The 10,428-nt window shown below is 40.3% G+C and overlaps 1 protein-coding gene and 1 long non-coding RNA gene across 2 annotated transcripts; both read left to right on the top strand.

Moving 5' to 3' along the window:
* Window positions 1-1,262: 1,262 nt before the first annotated feature.
* LOC109199179 (uncharacterized) lies at window positions 1,263-2,226 on the top strand. The gene is made up of 3 exons (XR_002059647.2): window positions 1,263-1,700; window positions 1,873-2,001; window positions 2,210-2,226. It is a non-coding gene; the product is annotated as an uncharacterized LOC109199179 (long non-coding RNA).
* A 2,881-nt stretch (window positions 2,227-5,107) lies between these two features.
* LOC109199180 (matrin-3) lies at window positions 5,108-9,680 on the top strand. The gene is made up of 9 exons (XM_019354508.1): window positions 5,108-5,132; window positions 6,666-6,704; window positions 6,785-6,925; window positions 7,441-7,520; window positions 7,644-7,667; window positions 7,898-8,160; window positions 9,125-9,241; window positions 9,330-9,451; window positions 9,543-9,680. Exons 1-9 carry the CDS (start codon window positions 5,112-5,114, stop codon window positions 9,678-9,680), a joined length of 945 nt encoding a protein of 314 aa, XP_019210053.1. The 5' UTR covers window positions 5,108-5,111.
* Window positions 9,681-10,428: the final 748 nt, after the last annotated feature.

Here is a 10,428-nt window from a genome sequence, read left to right as displayed (position 1 = left end):
CATGCTTGTCAGCTCTTCATTCCTCAGCTATTTGCTGCTTATTACTCCACCTTCCGCAACTTTCTCTCTTCAGGCTACCAACTCTGCCTTCATTTTTTCACACTGTCTCCGACACTTTTACATCAAATTATTACCACCTAATAAGCACAGTGACAGAGGGACCCCAGGCTTTTTTTCCGTAAGTTACATGTGTTTGTGTCCGTAACTACCGTCCTTAGCTAGGTCCTCAAATCTAGGCAGCTAAGATGACAACTGGGCTCTTCGGGGAAACTTGTTTTGTAAAGTTGCTTTAGCTAATCCGTAGAGGCCAATGAATTGACCGTGACTAAAGAAATGATGAGAAAAGCACTGGGTTGCTGTTGTTGCTCTCCGGTCACTGATGCTAGCTAAGAGGATGTAATAAAGGCAAGGTAGCAGAGATGAAAAAGGAGTGGTTGTTGATAAATAAGTGGAGAAAAAGGTGGGCAGGGAAAAAAAGCAGGTGTGAGTGTGTGAAATGTGGTGAGTATTTGAGTGTAAAAATGTGTGGTCTCCTGCGAAAGGCTGGGTGCCCGATGTGCACCTTGCGCTCTTTAAATACAAGGATATTCCACGTTCTCGCTCATGTGGTGGGCTAGCAGGTTCATAACATAGAGGCTCAGGTTTGAGCCCTCGGCTCACCTGCCTCTCTATGTTCATCTGCTAGGGGAGGTCCAGGCAGGGGATCTTGGAGTGAAAATTCCGAGGGATGAACCTTGTTCAGCCTGGACTTCCCCTGATTTTGATTTTTCTCTGTTTTTTCTTTTACCTGCCAGCAACAAACAGCCCAGCCTGATTTATGGGACCTCCTTCTTGTCATGGCTACCAAGGACCACTCTTCTTCTGCCAACAAGTCATTGCCTGACAAATAATTATTTCCTATGTTTCCCTATGGGGTTTTTTAATCTCCAATATCTTTACATATCTTGCTAGATAGACTTCCCTCAACAGGGTTTACAAACGCCTTATCCTCTTTGTCCACTTCAAATAACTTTAAACAACTATTCTTAGATTTCTTGCAACATCTGCTGTCCTCTTGCACAGATTACGCTTTTTAAAAAACTAACAAACACTTTTTTTTTAACGTCAACCCATTTTTGGAACTAGATAAATAAAGCATATATAAAAGTCACTACCAAAAACTCATTGCAGCTTCTACCTTGTTACAGGAATGTTGTTTGTGGCTCAAGATGACTTGATTTCATCCATGAAGGATACATTTGATATATGTTTTCACATATTATAGACCAACAAGTTATTATAGCAGTTTAAATACGAGCGATCGGTTTTTGGAAGACGATCATTTTTTTAGCACAACACCGCTAAGCACCAACTCATCCATCCTTTCTCCTTTTCTTCTTTTCATGCCGCCGCCATGGGAAGCGCCCACAAATGTGTCATTTCACACTGGCAGCAGGCTCGCAGAGCTTGCTGTGGTGCTTGTTCTTCTTCTCTGACTTTGCTGTTTCACCGTGTTTAGATAACGTGCCATCCGCAAACAGTCGCACTCATTTTCGTGCTTTAGCTTTGTACTCACGCGCACACACACGTGCACACATGCACACACACACACGTGTGTGTTAGTTTAGTCTGTTTCAACCTCTCTTCGTGTGGAAACACACATATCTAGAACTATTCTGTACTACGACGACACGCTCTACGTTATACCACAGGCACGCATGGTAAGCACCAGTTTGCATTGGGCTGGGTTATGACCTTCATTTTAATGGCGCTCTAAATATCTTTTCTAAGACCACCTAACTAACATTTAGTTAGTTAATACATATTTTGTGAGTGCCTGTCTTCATGATCATTCAGTAAAAATCAGTGTTTGGTTGTTTGTTTTTCCTTCAGGCTTTTGCCCTCATGCCGACAGCAGTGGCAGCTAAAAACATCGTGCTAGCATCAGAAAAACATGATTTTATTCTCAACGGGTCTAAACTTCGACTGCAGGTTGAGAAGGGCAACATTTTAATGACGCCGGTAAGCACTGTGTGTAGATAATGCAATCTACTGTTGTGACAGATGTTATTAAAATTATTTGAAAATATTTGTTTCTGCTTGTTTATTTAAAGTGTGATTATAAATGTAAACAAATATTTCTTTTTGTAGAAAAAAAATATCTTTAAGCTGAAATAAATCAAACCGAATCCGAGTGATGTAATGATTTTAACTGTTTTTTTTCTTTCAGCTTGAGTTTTATAAGTCCTGATGAACGGCTATGCTATGTAAGTAACGCACATATCTCAGAAACAAGACTACACTAGAATACCTTTAGATTTATTGGTCAGAGTATAAAGTCATAACTGGAAGCCTCACATCCAAGTCAAACACTTGAAAAATGGGAATACCCGTTTTTTCAGATAGTCACACAGGGTAGGAAAGGTTTGGAGAACTTTTTTCCTGGAATAAATAAATCCTCATTTAAAATGCATTTTGTATTTTTTTTTTAAACATTTGTTTAACGATTTGAAACTTGTGCAAAAAATTACGAAATTGGGAAGGACCAAATGCGTTTCACAGCACTGGTGTACATAGTTTAAATATTTTTCAACCAGTGTTATCAAAACACAGAGCTCAATTATAAATGTTTGGATAATGAAGATAGCTGCCAGGGTGCGTACCTGCTGTGTGAATAAGTGCAACTTATGACTTGATCTTGGAACTGTAGTATAGAATGTTGGAATGTCATATGTTTGTGGGTTGTTGTTTTTTCATGTTACCCGGTTTTCTGAAGCACAGTGACTGACAATGGCCGAATAACTACATCAGGACATCTCGCCAGGCGAGTCCGGATCTCAGAGAAGCTTTGGAAAATGGATGTGTAAGAAACTACCTGCCTCTTCTCAACAAGTATAAACACACTCATAAATGCCACAGTGCATGTGTTCGAAGTCTGTGAAAGGCTGTATGAGATATGTGCTTGTGTAGTGTAATCTTAACCATACGGAAAAATTGACAGATTAACTGCTTACACACAAACTAAATGACTCACCAACCTTCATAAATCCATCCTTAAAGAGATAATGTGTCTAGATTGGATGCTACTTATCTTGAGGAAAGCACAACTGCAAACATAGAGATAGTAAAGAGAGACTGCCGATAAGCTGCTCGCTGAGCAATTCTTCATATGCTCATGTGCACTAGTATTTCACATTACAGCATTAGTGCAGGGGTCATGTTGAGCATGGCTCCAGTGCATCATTGAGCAGGATTTCTGACTTTTGAATCCAGTGAACTCCACAATAAAGCTGTACTTAGTTCCTCTTTCCACGTGTGCTTAGCACTTATTTTCTAACATTTACAATGTGAAATTAAATGTTCAGAAGAAATTTTCTTCTTGTGTTTCAGGTGTTTATCGAATTTCAGTCTCTTCGTGATGCTGATCGCCTTGGCGTTTGGTACAGCCTTCTAAAACGGGCCACCGGCCACAAATTGTCAAGGCTGAAAATACCACACGGTGGATGTACCTCACTGCGTAAGTGTTTTTTTTTTAAATGGATTTTAAACAAATATGATTTAACGAGAAAAAAAAAAGATAGGTTAAGTTAATGGAAGGTCATCTGGTAAGACCTTTCTTTCGCTTTCTGTTTGTGAAACACTCATGAATATATTTTTCAGTTCTCCCCTGGGCTGTGGATAAAGTGAAGACAAACTGCTGATTTATTGTTGTTCACAATAAGTCATTGTGACACATTCCCTCAACTTTTATCCACTAACACTGTGATTCTCGTTCCCACAAATCCTTTGATGCTCATTTGCCTTATTATTCTCTGACCTCTTTCGGCCCCTCCAGAAATCTTTGCTCCATCAGTGGTCGATTCCCTTCTGCTTGTCTCTGCCGTAGACACATGACCAGAGCATTACTTAAACTGCACTTTTTCAGTCTGGCATTTGATCTAACCACTAATCATGTTTTTCTGATGTTCAATTCAATTCAGTTCAATTCAATTTTATTTATATAGCGCCAAATCACAACAGAAGTCGCCTCAAGGCGCTTTATATTGTACAGTAGATCGCACAATATACATATGTCAGTGATGTCTATGATACCTTGGGTATCTGTAAAGGTGCTTAAAGTTAAAATAAAAGTCAAAACATTGATATTACTGGATCATTGTAAACATTAAAACCTGTTTTGCACCACTCATTTTCTTTTCTTTCCCTCACAAAATTTTAACAAAACTATTTTTGCTTGTGCAGCACCAAGATTGCCAGACAAAGCTTTGCCAGACAGCGAGGTTGCTGTTGATGGTGCAACTGTCCCAACAGAAGATATACCGTCCCACAACGCAGCACTTCACATATTGGATCACAATGACAACTAGTCCTTTGTGTTCCCACTGTCTCCTTGGTTCACAATCCCAGGTGAGAGAAACAGCTGAAAACTAAAATTAACCTCCAGATATAAAGTGTTGACTGTTACTAACTGTGTTTGTTTTACACTTCTAGAGTATTTAACTGTCATGAACCTGATGACATTGAGGTGAGTGCATTTTATAAACCCAGGTTTCATGTGTAAACAGAATCCTTGAGTAATACCAAGAGGTGTCATTTTTCCAAATACTCACCTCAAAAACCACGTTTCTTTTTTTCTGCTAAACTTGGTTTCATTTTGTCTTCTCTATGTGGTCAGTAATAGTAATATATATTTTTAAAAGTACCGCAAAGTTTCTCTTCAAATAAACTTTGGTTCTGAACCTGTGTCTTGTAGAAAGCCCAATCTCAAGGTTCTACGTTCTCCACGATCATGTTGACGGTTTGCCAGAAGGAAACTACAGACAGGAGGATGTCACCAAGCTGGTGTGGCGTTACTTCCCTGATCAGACGGTTCAGACTCTGTACTACAACATAATCGTTTATCACTGCAGAGGAGGGTGAGGAGTAGACCCAGCAGGCTGATACAGAGAAATTTGCATTTGCAAATTTAATTCAGTTTAATGATAATATTGAATGTTCCTCTGCATCATTTTTCCCTCCAGGCCTTTGTGTTTTTAACAGCTGGGATGCGTGCTGCGATTTCGCCAGAGATTACCTCAAAAATCCAGTTACTGTGGAGAGTGGACGCTCAGAATCCACATTGTTTACAAGACATGCTTCCTGGTTCAAGTGAGGTATGAAAATGGAGCATCGGGGCTGTTAAATCAGGGGCATGCTCCTGTTTCACTCAAACTATTCAGATCCCAATCAAACAGATTCCTCCTCTAAGGAGTGAGCACAGCATCATCCTTCTCTGGGCTAATATTAATAGAATGAGACTCAGAATACTTTATTGATCCCTGGGGAAATATATTGGTTACAGTACAAACAGTAACAAAGACAGATACAAGATACAAGAAGTAAGGAATAGCACAATATATACAATATATACATGCATATAAGTCACTTATTGATAAATATCTGAATAAGAAATGGAAAAACTAAAATGTGCATGAATTTCAAATCAGTATTTATTATATTTTGTCTGTATTGTTCCTTCCTTTTGCAACAGCAGCACAAAAGCTGCATGAACTTTATCCACTTTTCTGTTCATAGGCGACAACCCACGTCATTCCGCCACCACTTTAAATTTCCACAGAGCTTCTTGTGAAGTCAGCCTGTGTAAACTTTAAAGACCCAGACATAGGTATAGAGTGTTTTACTGACTATAAGTAATGCCTTACTTATTTGAAACTTCAGTCGCTGCTAACCTTCTAGCTTCAGCGTTTCCCATCTCAAGTTTCCTTGTGGGCCAGCTATTCAGGACCTTCTGAGAACTCTCTCCACAGCTACATGTTAAGAGGAATTGAGGTCTGACAACTGTTGCGGAAAGTCACTGAGTGTTAAGGATGGTGAGTTAGTGAACCCAGACGCGGACCTCTCGTTAAAGTTCAACAGTGTTTTATTACAGTGAGCCAATCCACAGTTATCCATAGTGCAAGTCCCTTCAGTGCTCCTCTCCCCGTCTCCCCTCGTGTGTCCACACAACTCCCGTGAATCAGTGACGTCTCTCCTTCCGTCTCTCCGTCTCGTTCGCTTCCTGAGAAAAGGCAAAACAGCCGCGATTAGCCTCCCTCCGCATCAAACACTTGCTTACCCTTGCTGAGCTCGAGTCACTACAGGCTGGTGCAATACTCCAGCGCTGTCTGTCACTCAGCCACACCATTAAATAGCTCTGCCAACGACGGTGGACGATGGCAGCAGCTGGCGAGGAATCAGTCGCAGGTGGGACAGCTCAGAGCGGCAGCACTTCCGGGTCGGAGATCTCCCGTTGCTACGCGACCGCGTAACAATCGCAGCGGAGCCGGAGAGGAAAAACAGAGCGAGAGAGAGGAGAACAAACACACACATACACACAGGTCGCCGGTCGGGCACCGTCAGACCTGACACTGACACTCAAATAGCATCAAATAGTTCAATAGCATCAAAAGTTCCTGCAAAACTTTGGTTATATTTGTTCGTTACTATCCTGAATATGAATCCTTTGCCACAAAGATGCAAACCAGGATCGAGTTACTTCTCACTTACAGTGGAGTCCAATATTATCTTATTAAATGTGGTCAATAGAACATTAAAACACTCTAACCAGGAGGAGAGTTATTCAGTTTTATTGTACAAACAGAGGATCAGTGATGATGTAATCCCTTTCATCTTCTACTCTTTCACAGGAGAGCATGTATAGAAGCATGATGAAATGGAGCAACACTGTAAGTCAGCAGTCAATAAATGTGTCTTGTAAAAGCAGCAGGCTCGGGTCTCCCTGATCTTAACGCTGGTTGTTTTTCAGCATGTTCCAGAGTCTGAGGCTCTGGAGGACCGGCTGCTGAGTGTGGAGGTCTCCGAGGTGAATGTGGACCTTCTCATGATGATCATGGACGCGGTGGCGTCCATTGCTGCTTTTGTCAGATTCTTGCCGCTTGCCAACAGGGTACGATTTCATAAACACGTGCAACTTTTTTATGTTTTACAGAAGGCTGCAAGGCTTGTCATGGTGTCTGCTGTTCTTTTAATATTGAGAAACATTTTAAATGAGTCTGAAGGAGACTTTGTGTTTTTTAACACTAAGTCTAAGTCTTTTTAACTTAACACAGTTCTCAACCAAGTAGTAATCTTATGACCTGTTCAGCCTTTTGTCCTGGCCCATCTAGCAGGGGAGATCCCTGCAGTTTGAGGCAGCACTCAGTTATTCTTTTAGTGTTTCTTGCTCAGTGGTTTTATTGTTCAATCAAAAACTTTGCAAAAGTAGAGAAATATGTTTGCACCTATTTTCCATTTGCAAGTTTAAAACCCCAAGATTTATTTTTCTTTGCCTAAACAAACTCGCCAGGACCTCTATCCTGTTACTTTCACAAATTCTTTATTGCCCTGTACAATACAAATCGTGCCTGTAGCACACCCGTTGAGTACCACTGTGTTGCTCAAACATCCTTTCTGTTTTCTCAGATATGCATTGAGATGGCCGAACCTGGTGGATTAACACAGGTGATGGAGAGCAATGTCACCAAGGACTATTTATCTTCTTGGTAAGTGTGTCCCACAATCAGAAGTGAGAAAAAGAGGAAATTTATTTTACACTGTGTTTTTCATTTTCTTTAAAGTGTCTTCATGTTTGTCTGACCTTGTGCTTTTTTCTCTCCTCTTCATAGGAGTAAAGCTGGACGTATTGAGTCGTGAGTATCTTTCTATTTCAGGTTTAGTGGCAGAGTCAAATATACTATACACTCCTCAAGGTCGTCTATAGTAAACAGTTCCCAAAGATGCAAAAAGAGAAGAATGTGATTTAGATAGAAGCAACTCTAGATTAGAAATTTGAAATGGAATTTCTTATTTCACATTAAGATTTTGTGACAACAAACCTCTTTTCATGGTAACCTACTGGCATCTTTGCTTTTAAATTCAGTTTGAAGAGCCTGAAACAGCGTCTGCAAGACTCTGGTGAGAACAAAGTTCACCTCAAAATGAAAACCAAGAAGACCGCAGAATCGACTGATGCAGTGACCAAAGGTGACTGCCAGGCGGAGAGCCAGAGGACCGAGGCGGAAGCAGTGACCCAGCCCGATGCTGCAGCCGCCCCTGCTGGACAGCAGCCAGAGCCCAAGTGTCCTGATGACGAGACACAGGAGGGAGAGGAGAAGGATGGATGGAGCATGGCCGACATTAAAGGTACAAAGAGCTGCTTTAAATCAGCAAAATACACCGCTCTGACAGCGAAAAGACAGTAAACTGAATATAAAAAGAAAAGTTGTGATATTTTATGGCTCTGATCTCATATTTGTGTTCCCTGCTGTGCTACAGACATTCAGCCTGGTGGTAGTAATATATTTTACATATGTGGTGTTTAAAAAATGCTCCGTTGGTGTGATGAATATATCCCACACCATCAAGGATCCAAGATTTCTGACCCTACCATCCTAATGTCACAGCAGAAACTGAGATTCAACAGACCAGGCAGCGTTTTTATTTTACAGCGTTGCTGAGCCTGTGTGAATTGTACCCTCAGTTTTGTGTTCTTAGCTTAGAGAAGTCGAACCCAGTGTGGTCTTCTGCTGCTGTAGCTCATCTGCTTCAGTGTTGGATGTGCTGTGTGTTCAGAGATACTCTTGTGCATTGTAATAAGTGGTTGTTTGACTTGCTCTGGCCTTCCTATCAGCGTGAAGCAGTTATTTCATTCTCCTCTGAACTCAAAAATACATTTCCTCCAGGGAACTGCCACTCACTGGATATTTTCTGTTTCAGACGATTTTATGTAAACCCTAGAGATGCTTCTGTGGGAAAATCCCAGCAGATCAACACTTTTTGAAACGCTAAGATCAGCAAACATGCCACGTTTAAGTGACTTAAATTATTTTTCTTCTTCATTCTGATGCTCAGTTTGAATTTCAGCAGGTCATCTGACCATGTCTACATACATAAATCACTAAGTTGCTGCCATGTGATTGGCTGATTAGAGATTTACAAACAGGTGTACCTAATAAAGTGGCCGATGAATGTTTCAGCTTTTCAAGTAAATCGAAATCATTTGTTCAATTATTATTGAGTTATAATTTAATGTTTAAATATTTTATAAACCCAGTGGGTCCTGTAGCAGATTTGTTGATGATTAACGTGTCGCTCTTTTCATTTTCAGTTGTGGGAAAACGCAGGAGGGAGCTTGTCGGACCTGAGGCAAAGCGATCTCGCGCTCAGTCTCCGTGTGTTGTAGCAGATTTCAGACTGCCTCAGTTCAACCCTAACAGCCCCATCGGTCAGACACACACACACACACACACACTCTCTAAATTCAAATTTGTTGTTAATACTTGTCTAATCTTCCTGTTTCTGCTTCTCTGCAGGTCAGGAGTTTGTGGTCCCTAAATCAGGATTTTTCTGTAACATCTGCTCTGTTTTCTGCCTGAATGAGAAGACCGCCAAGGAACTCCACTGCTGCAGCCAGAAACACTACGACAACCTGCAGGTACGCACGCACATACATATACACGATTCAGCACACAAAATCACACTGTTGGCCTAACGATGTTTGTTTTCTCACTTTTCTGTTTTTTTAGAAGTATTATGAGGAACGTCGACAAAGAGCTACAAAACTTTGTCTCACACGTCTCCAGGCTCCGTTTCTGACTGATGGACCTGATCTACTGGAGAACAAGCCATTGTTATTGATCCTACTAGTTCAGAAACTAAACTAATCGCCTTCTGGCACCTTTTGTTGTAAGTTATATATGTCTTCTTTGATGAATTGTCTCCCAGCCTTTCAGTTAGTGCTTCTGTTTTTGTTTGTACAGGCCGATGGAGAGCACCGTTTTGATCTTGTTACTATTTTATCTTTTATGTGAAAATATTATTGAGAAATTGTCCCTATTAATTTAGTTAACATCAGGAGGTACCTGACAGCTGTTAACAGTTTACTAAATCTTGTTTTTTTTTTTTTTGCTCATTTAGATCTTTGGCTTCAGTTTCTTTAAGTGTCCAAAATGTGTTTGCTGCTGTTCTGTTAAACATGAAATAAAACCTGTCACATGTGTGTCATACATTTTTGCGACTCGCTGACTCAAGTTTGCACCTGAACAAACCATCAAATTCAGTCAGAAGCTGCAAGAACATTTGCGAGAATTTAAGTGTGTGTGTATATATATATATATATATATATACATACATACACATATATGTATATGTGTATGTATGTACATATACATACATACACACACACACACATATATATCTATATGTATATACATATACATATATACATTTACATATATGTATGTAAAGAAAGTTCATCTTTTACTCTTGATGCCACATCAAGCTTTAGTGTTTGTAATGGTTACTGTCTGTCACTGTTTTATTGCCTGGGAATGTTTTTTTTTAAAAAAGATTTAGGAGTAGTGTTTGGTTGACTAGTAGGTGTTGGTACAGGTGTAGTAGTTTATGGACTAA

Source organism: Oreochromis niloticus, unplaced genomic scaffold (genome assembly GCF_001858045.2).
Source record: "Oreochromis niloticus isolate F11D_XX unplaced genomic scaffold, O_niloticus_UMD_NMBU tig00007148_pilon, whole genome shotgun sequence".
Lineage (NCBI taxonomy): Eukaryota > Metazoa > Chordata > Actinopteri > Cichliformes > Cichlidae > Oreochromis > Oreochromis niloticus.
This window is presented reverse-complemented; position numbering and strand designations above follow the sequence as displayed.